The sequence below is a fragment of the Myotis myotis genome, unplaced genomic scaffold (assembly GCF_014108235.1).
Source record: "Myotis myotis isolate mMyoMyo1 unplaced genomic scaffold, mMyoMyo1.p scaffold_m19_p_54, whole genome shotgun sequence".
In the NCBI taxonomy this organism is placed as follows: Eukaryota; Metazoa; Chordata; class Mammalia; order Chiroptera; family Vespertilionidae; genus Myotis; species Myotis myotis.
The window spans coordinates 145,538-166,434 of NW_023416362.1; the positions used below are offsets into that span (position 1 = coordinate 145,538).

A 20,897-nucleotide genomic window follows, 5' to 3' on the forward strand; every position below is an offset into this window, starting at 1 on the left:
GCAGAGAGTTTATTGAGGTGCTGGACTGCGGGGAGTTTGCAGCGGCAAAGCAGACGCTGGTGTGGCGGGGCACGGGGCAGGGCACCCTTCTCTGAGCAAAGTCTGGGGCTTGGGATGAGCCTCAAGAACTACTAGCAACCTCAAGGCCCTTCTGGGGACCCCCTCCCTGCTTCCCCCTGAGCTCCGCATGGGGCAGTGTGGGGGTCCCTCTCTTTGTCCCTGTAGTCAGGGAAGGGGTGACCCCTGGAGATTCACTATAAAAATTAAAATTCCTTTTAAATTACTGGGGAGGGGCAGGAGGGATACCTGGGAGCCTGATGCCAGTCACCTAGCGCCTCACCTTCCTCCACACCCTCCCAGCTCTGGCCCCAGAGTAAGGGCAGAGGGCCGAGTTCGCAGGCTCGGGGGCAGAGACAGACAGAGGAGGAGGCACGCAGAGAGAAAGAAGATCAGAGGGAAAGCGGGGGGCAGGCCCCTGCGGCGCGAGCAAGGAGAGCCCCCGAGACCCCATCCAGTCCTCGCCAAAGCTGGAGCCTCTGAGGCGCCCCGCCTCGCGGCACCTGGCGCAGAGTGTGGGTGGCTACTCCAGGTAGATGTCCTCTGTGGGGCAGGCGTACTCCAGGTGCTCCTGGTAGTACTCCAGGAAGGCGCGGCTGGGGAGACAGCGCCGGCCGCACCATCAGGGCCGCCCGCAGCTTCCCTCCCTCCGCCTGGGCCTGCCCGTCCCGAGGGGTCACTCTTCAGTCGTCCTGGTCACTACAGGCCTTACCCCCCATTCCCATCCTCCCACCCAGGCACTGTGCCTGTACCTTCACACTCCCAGGATCCCCCAGCTCCCGCTCAAAGTTCCCACCCACCTCTATTGCTTCTCTTCTGAACTTCCCTTTCCCTGTCTGCCCAAACCGCACCCCCACTCCTTCCTCTGCCCCCAAATCTCAGCTCTGGGCCCCTCTCCCCAGCGGCACTCCCGAACCTGGTTGGCCCCCGGCTGGTCCCACCCTCACCCCTCCAGCCCCACTCACCCCACGCTCTGGGCCACAGGCCTCATCGACTCCTGGGAGACAAAGACGTGGCAGGCAAAGCGGCTGAGCAGAGGGTGTTTCGTGATGAAGCCGAAGTAGCTAGAGGGGCAGCGTGGGGCCGTCAGAGCGGGGCAGTCACCTCGGCCCCCAGTGATCGGGCCCGAGGGCTCGGGCAGAGGGTGGGACAGGAGAAATGTGTGGGTCACACGACTGAAGGATGCAAAGGCTCTTTCAGGGCCCAGCCCCAGCACAGGCACCTCGGGGAGTGATGGTATTAACTTCTCCTCCTCAGGGATGTCCAGCAGCCACTTCCTTCTGGGAGCCCGTGCTATGGCTCCACCCGGAGCCAGCCCTGGACCACAGACCACAGCGAGGCCTTGCCCCTGCCTCCGGATCATCTCAGCCAGATCACACCTGGCGTGTGTCACCCGACACCCTGAGCCTGGGCTCCTGCACACCCACAGCTGCTCTCTGAGCTCTAACGTGAGGCCGGACAGTGGCCCCTCCTCAGCAACACCCTCTTCCTGGAGAACCTTGCACCTGGCTGTATTCATCTCGCCCCCGCCTGACTCTGCTTCATTTCTGCCTGTCCTCTCACCCAAGACATCAGTGAAAATCACTCCAGAGCGTCCCACAGCCAGAGACTTGAGACCCCCCCCACTGTGGCCAATCGATCCACGTTGATTGAACTGGGGTCTGTGGTTCCTCCAGACGGGAACCTGTGGCAGCATCACAGCTGGTTGTCCATGAGCACATGGCAGCCTCGTCTCAGAGGCCCTGGTCAAAATCTCATAGAGCCCTGGCCGGTGTTGCTCAGTGGACAGTGTCGGCCTGCGGACTGAAGGGTCCCAGGTTCAATTCCGGTCAATGGAAAAATATCCTCAGATGAGGATTAACAACAACAACAAAACCTCATTCATAGTCGCCAACACCCAGATGCTGCTTACCAAGCACCGGGCACCATTCTAAGCACTTGAGATTATTCACTCCTGGGATCCTCACAGCAGCCCTATGAGATGAGGCAGCTACGGCACAGAGAGGGTGGGACACTTGCCGAGGACACACAGCCAGTCGTGATCTCCAAGGCCTCATCCAAGCACAACGGGCCGCACAGGCCTGTTCTGCCACCAACCTCACCATGAAGCAAGCTAACCTGTTGGCAAATGTGACTTCCTAACTGTGTCAGCTCTGGGCCAGGCTGAGTCTCTCCTCCCCCACTGCCTCCACATCTGGATCCAGAACCACTGGTCTGACTGCCCTTTTCTCAAGGACTCGAACCTGGTCTCTTTCTAGCCTGGAGGCCCCAGCTGGGCAGCCAGTTTCTCTCTGTTGAGAAATAAGGGTGTTCTTGTTCCCCTGTGGTTGGTGCTGTCCTCGGCCCCCATGCATATGTCTGGTCTGAGCCCAGGCACTCTGTCCAGCCCTCCACTCCTCAGAGCAACCTCCACACGGTGGACCCCACCACACCATCTCTGTCCTCAGTGGACACAGCCAGGCTGGCTCTGACCTGCTGACGGTTGGCCTCAGCACCTGTTGCCAGCCCCGCCCCAGCAACGTGTCCTTCCTCCAGCAGCCCGCATCCTTGTGAGCCCCTGGTGGCCTGTCTCTCTGGTTACCTCCTCTCATCTCCTTCCTCCAGGACATGGGGACCCAGTGGGCAGCAGTCAGGCTGGGCAGGAAGCCTGCACCCTCACCCCCGCTGGGGACAATGCTGGCACAGTCCCTCCCCTTTCACGCCTGACACTTCTTGCTCTGCCTGGCTGTCTCGTCCCCTCATGGCCGCAGTCGTCCACCTGCTCTGAACCGAGACCTTCCCTCAGGTCTCTCCCACACCCCAGACCCACGTGACCCTGGCCGCCTCCGCCTCCCTGCATCTGCGGATGAGCAAGGTGCCTCCAGGCTGCCAGCCCTTGACCTGGCAAGTGGTTACTATCAGCCCTTCACCCAGACAGCACGTCTGCGGCTACCTCCCATCCACCCGGGTCCTGCCAGTTCCACCTCCCCAGTGCCCCCAGGACACAACACCTGGATGACCTCAGCAGCTACCTGGCCCACACCTGGGTCCAGCCACTCGCACAGCAGCCAGAGTCAGCTTGTCAACCCGACTGTCACCCTGTGGCCGGTGGGATCAAGTACAAGCTCCTTGGCATAGCCAGAAAGGCACAGGTACCCCTGTGTACCTCCAGCCGCCCCCAGCTACTCCCTGAGAATCCCACTGCCCTTGCCCGCACCTGGGCTCAGCCGCCTCCCTGGAAGACCCCTGTCGCCATCAGACGTGCCTTCCAAGCATGCAGAGTGGTCTTTAGTCACCTCCTGAACCCCAAACCCCACCGCCTCTCTGCAGGTCTGCTCATGGGAGCCCCACACAGACGTTCCCCCAGACCCCACGAGGCTTCCAGCACCCACTCATCTGTGTGCCTGTCTGTCTGCACCCGGACCAGATGGGAGCCTGTCTGACCGGTGTCTCCCGGGCCCGGGGGCAGCCCTCGGGGTTGGTGGGAAAGGGGAGGGCCGAGGCTCTCACCAGCTGTTGCGAGGGTGGCAGCCGCAGAAGGAGATGTTCTTCATCTGGAAGAAGTGGCTGCAGTGCTGGAACTGGAGCCGAGGGCAGAGGCCGGTTAGATGGGCATCGCCCAGAGCCTCTCCTGCCACCCCGGCTGGATGTCCCTGTCAGACCGCCCGCCTCCCTGTGCCTCGGCCACCGCACCCCACCTCAGGTCCACCGCTCAGACTCAGCTTGACCCCCCGAAGAGAAATCTCGAGGTCACAGGAGGCAGGGGGACGCAGGTGGACAGTCAGTTTCCGGGCAGTGGCGATCTGGGGGAGAAGCCAGAGGAGAAGGGTCCCAGGGGCCTCCCGTTCGGGTTGCAGGTTCTCAGGGCTGATTCTGGAGCACGTGGGCCAGGGTCCTGGCCGTTTCTCAGTCTTGGCACCGCCAGTCACCTCTCTGCACTCAGCCGCCCTGGGCTTCCTTCCTGCCCTGCAGCCAGGACCACGCCCTCCCCCTGCCCAGCCCTCCCTGCCTGTCCCCATGGCCTGACTGGGGGTCTCAGGGACAGGACTGTCCTGCTTAACCACAGGACCAGCAGATGAGCTGCTGGTCACTAACTACCCACTGAGTCCATGACAAGTCAGCAAATGACCCTCAGGAAGGCTCAGTGAGAGCTGGTCTGGATTTTCAGACAAGAAAAAGAGGATGGGCTACAGGAAGGTGGAGGCCCCATGGAACCTGCCCAGAGACACCAAGGTGATGAGGGACAGCTGTGAGCTGGGTGGGAGCTGCCCCCTGAGGCCCCTCTAACCCTCTGTGGAGGTCTCGTCCCTCTGGGGGCTCGGGGGCCCCACCTCACACTGACCTTCTGCATGGCTGCACACAGGATGCCGTTGCCCTGGTGACAGGGCACCTCCACGGAGCCCAGGAACTGCACGTCGAAGCGTTCCACCCAGCAGGGGCTCCGCTTGCTCCCTGGGGGGTCACAAGGGGCCCAAGTCAGGGGAGTTGAGGGTCTGAGGGGACAAGATGCTCCTTGGAGACAGGCCTCACCCAGCAAGTCCTTGGCAGGGCCGGGCACCGCGTGGGCATAGAAGGCAGGGAAGACCCCGCGCTCCCCTGTGCGCATGTTGAAGCCTCGGAACCAGAAGTCGTCCTCCTCAGCCTCCACCAGCACCGGGTCATCCACGTCCAGCTCCAGCTCATCAGGGTGGCGAGGGATGAACCTGCAGGCCAGGGGCGGGTGGGTCAGGTGGGTCAGGGGGAGGGGGAGGCGGACTGTGGGCCGGTGTCCACCATGTCCCATCGCGTCACAGAGGCTGTACCTGAAGACAGCCCGATGGGTTTGCTCTCTCTCCTCCCCGTTCACCAAACAGGAAAAGAGGCCAAAGGACTCGGTGCCTGAGGAAGAGACGGGAGACAGCTACTCAGAAAGGGGCGGCAAGTACTTCCAGGCCTGGCCAGGTTCCCCTCCCAGATGCTTGGTCCTGAGTCAGGGAGGGAGGCAGAGCCCGCCCACCCCTCCCCAGCCCATCAGGGATCTGGGGGAAACCCAAAGCCTTTTCCTGGGCTTCCAGCCCCCCACCCCTGCTGGACATCCCTGTCAGACCCCCAACCTCCCCACCCCTCGGCCCCTACACCCCACCTCGGGTCCACTGCTCACACTCAGCTCCGCCCGCCAAAGAGAATTCTCGGGCCCTGGGCCCTCCCGGGACCCCTGGGACCTGGAGCCACCCTCCTCCCCCTCCACTCACTGGAGGACCTCGAGGTGCTGTTGACAAAGACGTTGAGGAACTTTTTGGAGAAGGTGAGGTCCGGGCTGTCCGGGGAGGCGCCCTCGGGGCCCTGCCCCTCGTCCAGCAAGGTGGCCGCCTCGTCCTCGCTGGCCTCCTCGCTGTCCTCCCCGCTGCCCAGGCCGCAGCGCCGCAGGCTCACCAACTCCAGCTGCGTGTGCTCGTCCACCACCAGCGTGTACTTGACCGCGTCGTACACCAGCGAGGCGTCCAGTGCGACCTCGGGGCCCGAGGCCCTGCCCCCCCGAGGCCCCGCCTGGTCCTCGGCCTCCTCCTCCTCCTCATCGTCCTCATCCTCCTCGGAGCAGGCAGCGGAGCAGGCACGGCCCGGCCGGGCGGCTCGGCCCGGGGCTGCCCACAGCGGCGTGATGGTGTCGCGGGTGGGGTTACTGAGGAAGAGGCAGGGCCCGGGCTGCGCGGTGCCAGCCCGGGGCGCCGGGGGTGCAGGGGGCGGCGGCCCACACAGCGTCTCCATGTCCACCAGCTCCACGCCGCCCGGGCCTGCAGCCTCGGGGGCCCCGCCGGCCGGCGACCCGGGCTCCCCCGGAGGACGCGGTGCGGGGGACAGGCACTGGCCGGGGCAGAGGATGGGTGAGGAGCCCTCGGAGATCATGCGGCTCACGAGGTTGCTGAGCAGCCAGGGCGAGTCGGCGTCCTCGCTGAGGTCTGGCTCGGACTCGGAGCCGGACTCGTACTCACTGTTGGTGTCCTCAGGGCCCACGGGCAGGAAGGCGGGGCGGCGCGGGGGCAAGGGCTCGGCCTCGGCCTCGGCCTCGGGCTCCGAGGGCTCGGGCTCGGGCTCGGAGGCAGGCGAGGACGCCTCCTCGATGGAGTTGGTGAGGTGGGAGGAGCGGCCGCTGCTGCTGCTCAGCTCCAGCTCCGTCTCCGAGATGGACGAGATCATGCGCCCCAAGTGCGCGGCGCCCGCCTCCGAGTCGGAGCCCGGCGAGGACAGCTCCTGGCTGCTTCGCCGGCCGCGCTCCCCGCTGGTGCCGCTGCCCAGGTCAACCTCAATGCCGGGGTCCGAGGAGGGCGAGGCCTCATTGGGCGCTGGGGGGCCCGGGGCCCGGTTCCCTTCACAGTCACAACCTGGGCCCACAGGTGACTGCGCCCCATGGGGACGGGCGGCGGTGGGTGGGCGGGTGGCAGGCGGCTCTGCAGGGTAGGAGGGGCCTCGGTCAGCAGGCTCACCGGCCTCCGCTCCTCCCTCCCTGCCTCCTGGGCCTCCACAGTCCTGCTCACCTTGGAGTGGCTCCTGGGGGGGTGAGCACAGCACTGTCTCCTGCCAGGAGGCTGGGGGCACTGGGACGAAGCCCCCATTGTTGTTCAGGGAGTCCTGCAGGGGGGACAGAAGAGGCTTTCAGGAGGGGCTCCAGCTGGAGGTGAGGGTGGGGGGAGGAGCCACAGGCTGCCATGGGCAGCAGAGTCCAGGATGGTGGGCCTGGGCACTCACCTGGGCTCCCAGGGGAGTCAGGTGGAGTGTGGTGGGCCTGTGCTTGTGGGGCTCCTCCAGGGAGGGGGAGGGGATCAGCAGCTCCAGAGTACCGGCTTCTGAGCCAGGTCTTCCCCCCTCCTTGTCCTCTCCTCCTTTCTCCTCTTCTTCCTCCTCCTCCTCCTCCTCCTCCTCCTCCTCCTCCTCCTCCTCATTGTCATCGATCATCTCAAACTCCTGGAAGTCATCCTGAAAGGAGCAGATGGGGTGCGGCTGCTCCGAGCGCCCCAGAGACAGGCTGTCCTGCAGGAAGGAGGGACAGGGCAGAGCTGGGTGAGTGTGGGACAGTGGCTTGGGGTCCTGGGTGTCAGAAAAGGGAAAGGCAGGCCCTAGCGGGAGTGGCTCAGTGGTTGAGCATCGACCTATGAACCAGGAGGTCACCGTTCAATTCCCTGTCAGGGCACATGCCTGGGGTTGTGGGCTCGATCCCCAGTAGGGGGCGTGCAGGAGGCAGCCCACCGGGGATTCTCATCATTGATGTTTCTATCTCTCCCTCTCCCTTCCTCTCTGAAATCAATAAAAGTATATTTTTTTAAAAAAAAAGAAGAAGAAGAAAAGGAGAAGGCAGGAAGCTATAAGTCAAGGAAAAGAAACCTCCAGGTCTCTGCTCCCCAACAGAGCAGTTTTTGTGGGTTTTGTTTTTTTTTTAATCTGCTTGAGATACGTAAGGATCGCTCTGGTTCTTGGTCAGGGCCTGCATGACAGAGATCCTCAGAGTGGCCCCAACCCAGCTGCCGACTCCTCTCACCGCCCGACCCCATCACCTTCAGCACCACTCTTCTCTGCAGAGCAATCTGACTACAATTCACAATTATTAGACAACATTTGGCCGTCTTCCCCACCAAGCTGCTGGCCCCACCGGGGCAGAATGTCCATACTGAGCACTGGTGTACCCCACACCCCAGAACAGGGCCTACCCACAGCTGAGACTCAGTAAATATCAGACAAATGCAGGAAGGAAGAGACAGCTGGCACCAGGATCCACCAAGCTTGCACCAACCTCAGGGCCTCCGACAGTTAATCCCTGGGGCCGCTCTCTTTACCATTCCCTCCCACCTCCTCATCAGCCCAGCTCCTGCCCGCCCTCCCTTGGGCATGCTCCTGAGCCATGGCCATTGGAAAGTCTCGGTGGGGTTCTCTTCCCTCTCGCTGTGTCCTCAAGTGGAACCCTGCCCCTGACACTCAGGAGCCATGGCTCTGACATGTCTTTCTCCCCTACAAGGTTATAACTCCTGCGGGCATGGGCCACACCTGTCCTGTTCCCTCAAGCACCTGGAGGTGCCTGGCAGCTGCCACATGGCAATTGCTCAGAACTGTTCTTGAATGAATGAAAACAGGTCATGGAGAGACAGGAGGAGAAAGAAAGGAAGGAGATAGGGGAGGAAGTTTCAGGTGGAGACATGAGGCAGAGAGATGCAGGTGGGGACGGGCTGGGAAGGAGACAGGTGAGCTGGAAGGAGGTAGATCTTTCTGGGAAGCCCTCTGGGCACAGAGGGCACATGAAGCATGGGCATATCCGTTCCCCCAAGCTAGTCCACGGATGGGGGTCAAGGGAGGACCATTGGGGAAGACCCTGGAGCAGGGCCTACAGTCTGTTAGAGAAAGAGATGTGACTTCCAGGAAGTTCCCAGGCCAAAGGCCCAAAGGAAGGAGGAACCAGAGGATCTCTTGCTTCAAGGCTGAGTGCAGACCTACCCTAAAACCCCAAGTGAAACCTAAGCGGGGCCTACGTGAGGCTCCCCTGGAGAGGGTTTAAGCTCCCATCCCTCCCTACCTTCTCGCAGTGGTCCGAGTCATAGCTGAGGCCCAGGCCACAGTCATCGGTGATCTCAGACAGGTCTTCATCGTCAAATTCTTCCAGGCTTATGTCCTGAGGAGGCCTGGAGAGGAGACTTGGTCAGAGAGCAAGGGCAGGGCTCCCGGGAGAGCTGGCAACCCTGGGTGCCCTGGCTGGGAGCTGGGCCCAGGAGGGGCCATGGGAAACCCAGCTCCTAGACCCCAGGGTCTCCACAGCCCCCAACTTCCAGATCCACGTCCTGCTGTCATTGTGAAACCCAACCTCTGTTCTCCAGGGGATTCCCCCCTATCTGAGCCATGACCAGCCCAGAGGGGCCACTTGTCCCTCTGCCCTCCTCCCAGTCCTCCTCCGTGGGCTCAGCCCAGGCCCCTCTGGGTGGACGCGGAGCGTCAGGGGAGTTAGGCTGAGCAGAGGGGGGAGGGGAGCTGAGGCTGAGGCTGCAGCCGCAGAAGCAGAGGGAGGGGTCGCCCCTGTTCAAGGAGCCAGTCTGGCCACTTTGTCTCTCCTCCCCTGCCCCGGCAGGCCCTCTCCCCACCGTGGTCCCTTCCCCCAGGGCCAGGTTTGATTTCAGCTTCCGTTCCCCGAGCCCCGCAAGCCCGGCCTGGCCTCCGCAGAAGAGCGGCCCAGCAAGGCCAAAAGGACAGACGCTCGCGCGGAGGACGGCTCCTGCCCGCCCAGGCCGCCCCGGAGGCTGCGCCAGGGCCTGCACCCTCCGCCCGGGCGAGCCCGCAGGGCTGGTGCGGCACGGATTCCGGAGGGGAGGGGGGCTGAGCAAGGGGGAGCTGGGGAGACACACAGCGGAGGGTGGTCACAGGGGCCGGAGGGGGTGAAGGACAGACACGGGGAGACCCCGCACAGAGGGCGGCGCGGTCAGCAGTGCAGGCCTTGGGCCGGCGGGGGCCCTGGGCTGGGGTTCCCGCAGGCGGTGCGGGGGAGGGGGGGAGGGCGGCGGACGGTGGCGGTCGGGAGGGGGCCGGGAGGACCGCGGGGAGGGGAGGGGAGAGCCCGCCAGGCCCGGTACCTGCAGCCGGGCGGCGACAGCGAGTGGAAGGTGGAGAGAGAAAACATCTCCGCGCGGTCCGCCATCTTCTCCGGGGAGAGGCCTGCGGGGGAGGGAGGCGCCCCGCGTGGCCCCCTTGTCCCCGGCTCCCCCCTCACCTCGTGACACGCCCTGCGACACCCCGCCCGCGACACCCCTCGGCACCCCGCAGGACACCGCGGCGGAGCGAGCGCCGCAGGGGGAGGGGAGAGGCGGAGGCGGCGGGGAGGGGCCGCGGCGAGCTGGTTGGAGGAGCGGCGACCGTTTGACGCGAGGCTCTGGTTGGGGAAGGATCGAGTGCGTGTTTGTTTGGGGCGGGGGCGGGTGAGAAGCGGATTGGCGGAGACGGGGATCGGGTTCCGGTGCAGGAGGGTCTGCCGATGGGGACCCCGTCCGCAGCAACGATCCTGCGGGCGGGGAAGTCGGGGAAGGCGGCGGCCCGGTTCGCAGACCTCTGTCGGGTTCACTGGGGTTTGGGGGAGGGTTCGTGGCGTGGGTGCGCCCCGGCAGCTGCACCGACGTCTCCAGGAACCAGAACAGAAGAGTTGGGGGTCCCAAGCTGGGCAGCGCGTTGAAAGGGGCTGGAGAAGCCGTTGGCTCTTGGGTGCTGATGCGGCCTGGGGGAGCTGTCCGCCCTTGGGTGCTGATCTGGCTGGAGGAGCTGTCCAGCCTGGGGTGCTGGCTGGGAAAGAACAGAGACCGCTGCGGAGGACGCTGGTCCCGGCTGGACTCAGAGTGGACCACAAAGAGGTTGCTGCCTGGGGCTGACACTGAACTTCCAGTGTCTAGCGCAGACCATGCGAGTGGAGAGAGACACTGATGGGCGCTGGGTGAAGTTCTACCCCGGAAGCTGTGCTCAGTCAATTGGAACGATTTTTCTTGAGCTCCAACTATGTGACTGGCATTGTTTAGGGTTCAAGCTGCGTGAGAAGAGCAAAATCTGAAATTGAGCTGAAGAGTTAGATTTGGTGAGCGTCATCTGGCGTTGGAATGAGGGGACGGTACATCATGGCTAGGAAGACGGCTGATAAAGGCAGGTTAGGCAGCCCTGGCTGGTGTGGCTCAATGGCTGAAGTGTTAGCCCATACACTGAAGGGTTTCAGGTTCCCTTCTCAGTCAAGGGCATATACCCGGGTTGCAGGTTCAATCTGGCCTGGTTGGGGCATGTGTGGGAGGCAACCGGTCAATATTTCTCACATCACTGTCTCTCTCTCTCTCTCTCTCTCTCTCTCTCTCTCTCTCCAATGAATTGAAGTTGAAATAATAAATACAGAACAAAATTGGCATTTTCACACAAATCTTCTCACTGGCTAGTGTCATAGTCCCAAACAGGCCTGGACTGTAGCCTTCGTATTAATTACATATGAATCCCAGAGGATTTTCTGTTCACTGTGGTAAGTGTAAAGGGAACACCCCAGCAAAGTATTCCAGGAAATATCAGACTGAGGAATGTTTGGTGAGGATGGCTTCTCCAGTTCCCCCAGTCCCTCCCAAAGATGCACGGAATTGGTAGTGATAGTGGTCGGCCCGACCGGGGAGAGGTCCTGATCTTTGTATTCAGCCCACCCTACCCCTGCTGGCTACAAATTGGAAGCACTTGATCAAACAGTCACCTTGGGAATGAGAGAGATAAGGGCAGAACAAGACAAAGGGAACCTGGATCCTTAAGATTCATGTAATATGGCCAGCATTTAAGCCCAGGACTGACTTTCTCTAAACTGGTACAGAAGATAAATAAGCATGCCTATGTAAACTGCATTCGACTGTAAAGGCTGTTCACTGAGCAATTCCAGGGACCACAGTGTATTCTGTGTGTCCAGCCACATACCACATCACTAAAACGTCCTTTCACCATAAAATTCAGTTATTCAACATCTTTGTGATTCATGGCTAAATACTGTCCTAATTGCTACAGAATATAATTCAGGATAACCAGTTTGGAGAGAAATTTAGTAACATTAGTAAAATTGAAAATACACATATCTTATGATCCCTATGATATACCATAGCAGTGGTTCTCAAAATATGGTCTGCAGATTCCTGGAGTCTCCCAACATTAGCAAGATCAAAATTATTTTGTCATAATTTTGCCTGCCACTGTGCTGTCGTTTGTGTCGATGGAGCAAAAGCAATGGTGGGGGAAACTGCTGGCTCCTCCTACTAGTAACCATCGAATTCTTTCCCTGCCACATGCTCATGGGGGGAGGGGAAGAAGCACTTTCACTTAATAATTTTGTTGATGAAGCCATAAAAATTATTAAATCTTGACAGGTAATTCTTAATATTCAGGGTAATGATGTAAAGCACCGCGTACGGAGGTACAATGGCTATTGCAACTGATTACACAGTTGTCGAAACTGGCAGCTGAACTAGCCACTTTTTTCATAAAACACTATTTTCACTTGAAAGTTGACAAACCACAGTTATTTTGACGTGGCTATTTGACAGAAACTTCCTCAAAAATAAAAAGTGAATGTGGCACGTCAAGGAAAACAATGGTATTTGTTGCCAATGATACAATTTGAGTTTTGAAACAAAAACTAGAATTTTGGAAAATCTGTGTCATCACTATGAGCTTAAAGTTTCTCAATATTTAAATATTTTTCCAATGAGAGTGGTGGTATGTTAACAAGTGACATTATATAATAAAATATGTCAAAATTTGGAAGATCTACATAACTCCATGAACCAATATTTTCCAAATGACCCAGGAAGGCATGATGTTTCAAAATTATGCATGAGTGAAAGACTCATTCAGCATGCAAGGCAGGCCAATGGATTTTAATGTAAGAGGACAAAACGGTTCATTGATATGGTTTCAAATTCCAAATTGCAACTTACCTGAGTAACTACTTTTTGTCTGGTCTTGGTGTATAGTATTAACAAAGATGCACAGTTATCTGAAAAAGCTTTGGAAAAGTTACCAACTGTAAATTTATGTTAGGCTGGATTTTCTTCATATATTTGAACCAAAACAACATATTGTAAGGGATTGACTGCAGAGACAATTATGGGGAACCTGTTATCTTCAACTAAGCCATATATTAACAAAACTTGAAAAAATGTAAAAAGGCCACCCTTCTCATGAATTTTTTTTATAAAAGTTATTTTTATAAGATATAATTTATGTTAACATGTAAGGGTTTATTACCATTTAAATGAATAAATAAATCATTCCCCCTTGAATACACCATACTTCAAGTATTCAGGCAGAAAAAACAAATCACGTTCAAGGGAGAAAAATTAGGCTGGATTCAGAAATTTTCAACTGCAATATTCAAGGACAAAAAGGGGTGATGAGCTGAAAGCTGTGAGGGAAAGAATTCATGATGGTGGTGGTTGAAAAAATGATCCCCCAAAAGATACCTATGTCCTAATCCCTGGATCCTGTAAATGTCACCTTATTTGGGAAAAGGGTCTTTTCAGAAGTGATGAAGGGTTTTGAGACGAGGACATTACCCTGGGTTATCTAGGTCGGCCCTAACTGCATCACTGTTCTCACTTGGTGTGGAAGCAACCAGGCAGACTCAGGTGCATCGTGCCAGTGCCAAGCCAACTCCTCATTGCCCATTGAGTAGCAGCAACCCTATCTCCTCAAAAATAATCAGGAACAATAACCTCTCCTTTGCCTGCTGGTGCACCAGCATGAGGAGCTCAGTGACCTGGTGGATTTCAAGGACTCAGATTCAGTGTTGGTGTCCTTCCCTGGAACCAGGGGAGGTGCCCTGTGGAAGTGCTCCCTACCTGGGACCCAGGGGCTGTAATCCAGCAGAGCTCACTCTTGCAGAGACAGAATATACAAATTCTACAAGTGGGCCATCACGAATAATGGTGAGAGCCCTGACCGGTTTGGCTCAGTGGATAGAGCGTCGGCCTGTGGACTGAAGGGTCCTGGGTTCGATTCCAGTCGAGGGCATGTACCTTGGTTGCAGTCACATCCCCAGTAGGGGGTATGCAGGGGGCAGCTGATCAATGTTTCTCTTTCATGGATGTTTCTAACTCTCTATCCCTCTCCCTTCCTCTCTGTAAAAAAATCAATAAAATATATATATATTTTTTTTAAAAAGAATAATGGCGAGAGACAGTTCATCCCAACCCCTACTACTTGGACATATCTTTGTTTCTGGATTCACATATTATAGCTACTGGAGACACAGATCCATACACTGGGCTTTAACGCAAGTGTACATAACCCAGCTCCTCAGGACACTGTCCAAGAACTGGCTCCTTAGCCAAGTCTTTTTAATATATTTTTATTGATTTTAGAGAAGAAGGGAAGAGAGAGAGATAGAAGCATCGATGATGAGAATCATTGATTAGCTGCCTTCTACATGACCCCCACTGGGGATTGAGCCCATAACCCAGGCATGTGTCCTTGACCAGAATCAAACCCTGGATCCTTCAGTCCGCAGGCCGATGCTCTATCCACTTACCCAAACCAGCTAGGGCCTTAGCTAAGTCTTTAAGAGATCATTCCATCTTCCTATAAGACTGGCTGCTTGGCGACAACACAGAAGGTTGGAGAAGCACGGGATCCTGTGGCAACCCACACACTGTATACCTTTCACTGTACAATGAGTTTCTGGGCCCAAGGTGATGTTATATACGATTCCATGCTGGTAAATTGTGTACTCTCTAAGCTCCTGCAATGTGATGCCACTCTGAGACACTGTGAGGAAAGGCTAACCCACACACAGAGGTGTTGATTCCTGGGTGGAATCACGGGTCAGCAAGTCATCTAAGGATGGTACCATATCAGGAGCTCAGCACTGAGCATGGCTACTAACAGGTCAGAAATCCAGCAGCAAGAATAATTAGATGAACCTTGATAAGAGAGAGCCCATTTTGGCGAAAATACCCAGCACCTCTGCCACCTTGGCAACTCCATTCACAGGCCCACTGCACAAGCACGGGGTAGCCAAGGGCAGAAGCTTGGACATCTGCCCTTCCACTTTGTTGCTGAGTGACCCCCCTGCAGGGGGTATAACATGAGGCACAAAGATGCATCCACTTGTGACCACTCCCATAGGTCCATCTTCTTCTCCAGCCCTCCTTGTCTCCAATAATCCCTCTTGCTCTTTCTAGTTCCCTGACCAACCAGCAAGACAGCTGTCAGGACCCAGAAGCCCACCACTACTCTGTCCACTCCAGTGTCTGCTTGAAGCTCTGCCGGGAGGACTTGCCCTCATTACTGTCTCTTAGAGCCACCCCCACCCTGAATGGGACTTCAGGGCAGCAGTGGTTTGCTTTCAGCTCGTATCTACACAGCAAGCTAAGCCATTTGTGAGTCAGACATGAATTTTCCTTCCTGTAAAAGACCGCTGCCCTCTGGACAAGCCTGGGTTCAATCGTTTTGCATTGTGCAAGGAGTTGCTACTGAGCCTGCCTAACCTATAGGTGTGGTGATCAGTCAGTATCTAGCTCAGGACAGGCAAGATTCAATCACGTGGTCATCTGATGTCCCATCATCAGGCACTCAGTCCATGCTTGAGCCCAGCAGTGTTGCACAAGTTGGTTTCAATCAGTGAGTAGTTCTCTACTGCACCAGGTGTGGTCTTGCTTCAGACCCCTAGGAGTGTGCACTGCAAACCTGTTGGATCCTGCCAAAGCTGTCGTAGAGGGTCCCTATCGACTGCAAATAAGCTCAACTGACATCCATTGGTTCTAAGTGGCAGGAGAACCCATCCTGTAATCCGGACCTTCAACAAAGCCACCCTTTGCTCTGGGCCCCTTCCTAGTCACCCAATAAATGGGTCACAACAGCCCTAACCGGTTTGGCTCAGTGAATAGAGCGTCAGCCTGCGGACTCTAGGGTCCCGGGTTCGATTCCAGTCAAGGGCATGTACCTTGGTTGCAGGCACATCCCCAGTAGGGGGTGTGCAGGAGGCAGATGATTGATGTTCCTCTCTCATCGATGTTTCTCTCTATCCCTCTCCCTTCCTCTCTGTAAAAAATCAATAAAATATATTTTTTAAAAAATAAAAAAATAAATGGTCACAACAGTATTCCCAAGTGTGGTACGTGCTGACTCCAAAATCCAGAGCTGCATCAAGTGCCACGCCTTCTTCATGCAAGACACAGCGATATCCTAATCTTCGAGGCAATGCCCTGGTTTGCCCTACAACACTGCACCTCTTAAAACCCCACTGCTGACGGGCTCCAGAACTTCTGAGGACTTAGTTCTCATTCTCTGGCATGCATTGTCTTACCAAGGATAGAGCACTTGTCACTTCTTTCTGCACCATGTCCAATTAGCATGTCATCGATGTTATGTGGGATGCCTGGATGATCAAGGTCTCAGTGGATTATGCTGTGACAGAGAGTTACAACAGCCGTGAAGCAAGACAATGCATCTGTTCGGCTCTCCTTCTCATATAAATGTGAACTGCTTTTGGAAATTTACTCTTCACAACTAGAAACTGAAAAGACTATTCACCACACCAATAAGTGCCTGATCAAAGCCAGAGGTATGTTCATCGGTCCCATTAAAGACACTTCATCTGACACAGCTGCTGTGTGATGGGCCACCATCATTTACTTGAATCCATCTGGCTTTTGCAAGGGCCATCCAGGTGAACTGAACGGGATGAACTAGGGGCTACCACTTTGTCTTTGAGAGTGACGCAACCTCCGCAATCCCACATGGCAGCTGTTTCTGATTTACTATCCTGGATTGGGTGAGTGCGCTGGGGAGTTCCAGGTGTTCCCCTCGCTCTTGTTACCATAATTCTCATCCTACAGGCCAGGAATCCATGTACAGGCTCTGCCCACAGCGAGGTACAACCACCCCAAGTGTGCACTGGGGCCAGAAACACAACCCTAGGGCTTAGGTTCATCACCTGACTCCCGGAACCCCTCTTCTATCCAGTGGCTCACCATGCTTCAGGGGTCCTGCACAATATCAGCGCAGACCCTGAATCTAACCGCCCTGAAAGGTCTGGAGGGGCCCTTTTCCAAAGTAAATCAGTTGCTTTAAGAGGCTCTTGGTCCCTTTGGGGAACGTTTTTGTATATACTTAGGGTAACATGGTAAGATCCTTCCTGGAAGGGACCAGGCCTCCCTTTCAGCCGGTGAGCTGCAGGTTTCCGGTCTGGCTCAGACTTAAACAGGGCGAGGGGTTGTGATTTCCCGCTGCGGCAACCGACGTTCATCTTCTGGTCACCGATTCTTGATTTCTGATTATTCAAATCAAACCACTCGCCAGCTGCCCATCCCCCACAAAAACCACACTCACACACTCACACACACACACACACACACACCACGTCCAACAGGCCTGTCCGTCACAGATCCCCGGGGCCAAGGCCTGTGGTTGCCCGGGCAGCAGCGGAGGCCCAGGAGGCCCAGGAGGCCAAGGGGACCTGGCGCAGCTCCAGTGTCTGCTCCGCGGCGGCCGAGCCTTTCCCTCCTGGATTAGATCTTGTAACTGGTTCTAGGTCTGGAGACAGAGGGGCAGTGGGTGCGGCCGGGGGCACTGGTTTCAAGCAGGACAAGAGCTTCACCCGACAAGGGGTCTCAGCGGCGGTTAGGAATCCAAGGTTCGTGGCGTCATTAGAATTGTCCCAAGGGTCACAGTGTTTCCTCACATCCAGTGTTTATTCGGCACCTCCAGGGGCCACGCCCGCTCAGCCTCCCCTGGGTGACCACGCTCGGGACCGGCCACGCTCACACGAGGGCTCTCTTCCTCGCCGCAGCCTCAAGGGGACGCAGGGCGGCCGGTCCACTCCGGTTCCCGGCGAAGCCCGTCTTCCCTTAAACACACCCGCCCACGCACTCCTAGGACGCACCACCCACCCACGTGATTGGTCAGCGTGACCCTCCGCTCACGACAATTGGCCGGCGTGACTCCGCTCAGGACGCCTCTGATTGGCGACGCCGCTTCCTTTTTTCCCAGCGGCCCCGCCCAGAGCGCGAGCGAGCAGGGGCGGGGCAAGCGAAGACGCGAAGAATTTGGCCTCGGAAAGGGCTCGGGACCGGGCCACGGAGAGAGCCGAGTGGCGCCGCGAGGAGCCGAACAAAGCCGGAGGGGCCCGAGCGCGACCGGAGGGCGTCGGCGGGCCGGAAGCAGAACCGGGCGCAGCCGGGCCCGCCGAAGAGGCTGAGCGCGCCGGGCGTTGGGCCGGGCCGAGCCCTCGGCATGGCGGCTGAGGGCACTGCGGTGGCTGGAGACGGGACTGTCGGCGGCCGCCTGGCCAAGGACAGCGTGCGGCAGCCTAAGTCCCCGAAAGCGGCCCCGAACCAGCGGCGGGTCTCAGCGCAGTCGCGAGACACCGAGCGCCGAGCCCACCAGTGGTGCCGGGAGTACCTGGGCGGGGCGTGGCGCCGGGTGCGGCCGGAGGAGCTGCGGGTTGACCCCGTGAGGTGGGAGGTCAGGGGTCAGCCCCTGCCAGTGGCGGGCCGGGGCGGGGGCAGGCTCGGGCTCCGAGGATGCCCCGCGGTTCCGCAGCCGCTGCATGCGGGGCAGGGGAGGACGGGCCGGGCAGGGAGCCGGCGGCGGCTGAGACTCCGGTGTGGTCCGCAGCGGGGGCCTCAGCAACCTGCTCTTCCGCTGCTCGCTGCCGGACCACCTGCCCAGCGTCGGCGAGGAGCCGCGGGAGGTGCTGCTGCGGCTGTACGGGGCCATCCTGCAGGTGAGGCCGGAGCGAGGGCTGCCCCCGGGGCCTGGCAGGCGGCACCGTCCCGCCGAGGCTCAGGGCTGGGACTTGCGGGTTGTGGGCTGAAGCTTGCGCCGTGCTGGGAGCGGGACGCAGACCCTTCGCGCTGCCCAGCCGCTGGCCGTGCGACTCCCGCCCCTCGCTGTCCATCTTGCTCCAGGGCGTGGACTCCTTGGTCCTTGAAAGTGTGATGTTCGCCATCCTTGCGGAGCGGTCCCTGGGGCCCCAGCTCTACGGAGTCTTTCCAGAGGGCCGGCTGGAGCAGTACATCCCAGTACGAGGCACCTCCTTCCCCAACCCCCCGTCCCTTCCCGGTGTCTGCCCTCAGGTCCCTGGCCGCGAGACCCTGACCTCCCCCGCTGCCCCATCCCTACCCCCTCCTGCCCCAGCCCCCTCACCACCCTGAGAGGTTCCTGGGTGCAGAGCCTGTCACTGAAAACGCGAGACCTTCGAGAGCCCATGCTGTCAGCAGCTATCGCCACGAAGATGGCCCGGTTCCATGGCATGGAGATGCCCTTCACGAAGGAGCCCCACTGGCTGTTTGGGACCATGGAGCGGTGAGTCAGAGGCCTCCGCAGGTCTCCTGCACACCTGGCTGGACCCTCAGGCTGGGCTCTGACAACGTGTCCATGACTCTGTCCAGCTGGCCACTTAGTGGATCCGGTGTCCCAGGGCCTCGCATGGCCTCTCACAGAACGGGCTTCCAAACATTTGCCAGAGAAGCCATGCAGTGACAGGGAAATGGCTGGGACAGCGTGGCCCAGGGTAGACAAGAGAGCCGGTGGAGAGGGACAGTGGAGTGAGTGTATCCTGTTCTTTGGACTTCAGGTACTTAAAGCAGATCCTGGACCTGCCCCCCACTGGCCTCCCCCAGATGAACCTGCTGGAGATGTATAGCCTGAAGGATGAGATGGGCAAGCTCAGGTGAGGGCTGGCAGGACAGGATGGGGAGGGGGCAGAGAGCGCAGGAGGTGCTCCGGGAACCTGCAGTGTCCTCCCCAGGCTTTGCCTGAGGGGCCGCGCAGGGGGCTCTGACCCTCCTCTAGTCACTCCTACTCAGACACATGCCCCTGTACCCTGCAGGAAGTTGCTCGACTCTACCCCATCACCGGTAGTGTTCTGCCACAACGATATCCAGGAAGGTAGGAAACGTCATCTGAGTCTTCCAACCTAAGGTGCAGGGGCCCGAGGGCCCTGGAGTGACCAGTACCCCACTACATCCCGCAGGGAATATCTTGTTGCTCTCAGAGCCAGAAAATGCCGACAGCATCATGTTGATCGACTTTGAGTACAGCAGCTACAACTACAGGTGAGACCCATGGCCTCCCGTGGGTCTGTCCTCACAGAGCCCTGGATCTCAGACCAGGCCTCCATCTCTGCCGCCCAGCAGATTTGGGGACTGAGTGTCCACCTTATTCCCCCAGGGGCTTTGACATTGGGAACCATTTTTGTGAGTGGGTTTATGATTATACGCACGAGGAGTGGCCTTTCTACAAAGCACAGCCTGCAGACTACCCCACGCAGGGACAGCAGGTATGCGGCTGGAGGCTGGGGAGTAGAACTTGGCCTGTGAACAGGAAGGTGAAGCCTAGATGGAGTGGTGAGAAAGGGGGTTAACTAGGAAGTGCTCCATGCTCCCCACTTCCTGACTCTAGTCTGTTGATCTTAGCTCCACTTTATTCGCCATTATCTGGCAGAGGCAAAGAAAGGCGAGATCGTCTCCCCAGAGGAGCAGAGGAAACTGGAAGAAGATTTGCTGGTAGAGGTTAATCGGTGAGGAAAGGTGGCTGGGCAGGGTAGAGCAGGGTGCCGAGGAAAGGGGGCCTCGGAAGCGGTAGACGGTGCCGGTGCCAGTTCAAAGTGGGGGTTGGGGAGCAAGGCTGATGGGAGGAGCTGGGACGGTAGGGGTTAGGGCAGTGGGGGAGAAGTTGGGGCTCTGGGATTCAGGCGATGCCAAAAGTGCTTCCAATCCCCCTGCTTTCCCCACCTCCCTCAGGTATGCTCTGGCATCCCACTTCTTTTGGGGTCTCTGGTCCATCCTCCAGGCATCCATGTCCACCATAGAATTCGGTTACTTGGTGAGTAACCCAGGTGGCCAGTTAGGTGGGGGCGGAGGAGTTGCAGAGGCTCTGGTCCTGCCTCAGGGCAGCCCTGGGAGGCTGTGGGCAGATGGGGGCTGTGGGAACTCCTCCCAGGCCTGCTCACCGGTGTGTGGGGTGGTCTCCTCCCCAGGAGTACGCCCAGTCTCGGTTCCAGTTGTACTTCCAGCAGAAGGGGCAGCTGACCAGCCTCCAACCCCCATCCTGACTCTCCACCCCACAGCTGCTTGGATGTTCCCAGAGCCTCCCCTGCAGGACCTTGGGGGGGAGGGGCAAAGAGCAGGAGGCCCTGGGGACCCCCGAGCCTCCAGTGAGATGGGCAAGGAGGGTGATCTCTTCCCCCAGTTTGAGCAGGTCCCCAGGAGCGGGAACCCCTGGACTGTGTACCTTGAAACAATAAACGAGCTTCTTCCTTCACACCCTATTCTAGCCCTGCTCAGTCCAGCAAAAAGTACCAACAAGGATGCACACAGACTGACAAAGTGACCACTGCTCTGAGCCTCAGTGTC

At 58.3% G+C, this 20,897-nt stretch overlaps 2 protein-coding genes across 2 annotated transcripts; one reads left to right on the plus strand and one right to left on the minus strand.

Annotated features, from left to right (window-relative positions):
• On the minus strand, positions 1–9,915 carry MAPK8IP2 (mitogen-activated protein kinase 8 interacting protein 2). Its single transcript, XM_036311390.1, has 12 exons — positions 9,618–9,915; positions 8,573–8,678; positions 6,760–7,041; positions 6,549–6,642; positions 5,268–6,461; positions 4,839–4,914; positions 4,567–4,739; positions 4,379–4,488; positions 3,735–3,839; positions 3,547–3,617; positions 1,023–1,121; positions 1–653 (listed from the first exon to the last, which is right to left on the minus strand). The coding sequence occupies exons 1-12, from the start codon at positions 9,680–9,682 to the stop codon at positions 581–583; spliced, it is 2,448 nt and encodes an 815-aa protein (XP_036167283.1). The 5' UTR covers positions 9,683–9,915; the 3' UTR covers positions 1–580.
• Positions 9,916–17,579: 7,664 nt separating this feature from the next.
• CHKB (choline kinase beta) lies at positions 17,580–20,805 on the plus strand. Its single transcript, XM_036311348.1, has 11 exons — positions 17,580–17,996; positions 18,157–18,265; positions 18,450–18,563; positions 18,713–18,846; positions 19,118–19,213; positions 19,373–19,431; positions 19,517–19,598; positions 19,714–19,822; positions 19,959–20,062; positions 20,286–20,367; positions 20,522–20,805. Exons 1-11 carry the CDS (start codon positions 17,773–17,775, stop codon positions 20,594–20,596), a joined length of 1,188 nt encoding a protein of 395 aa, XP_036167241.1. The 5' UTR covers positions 17,580–17,772; the 3' UTR covers positions 20,597–20,805.
• Positions 20,806–20,897: the final 92 nt, after the last annotated feature.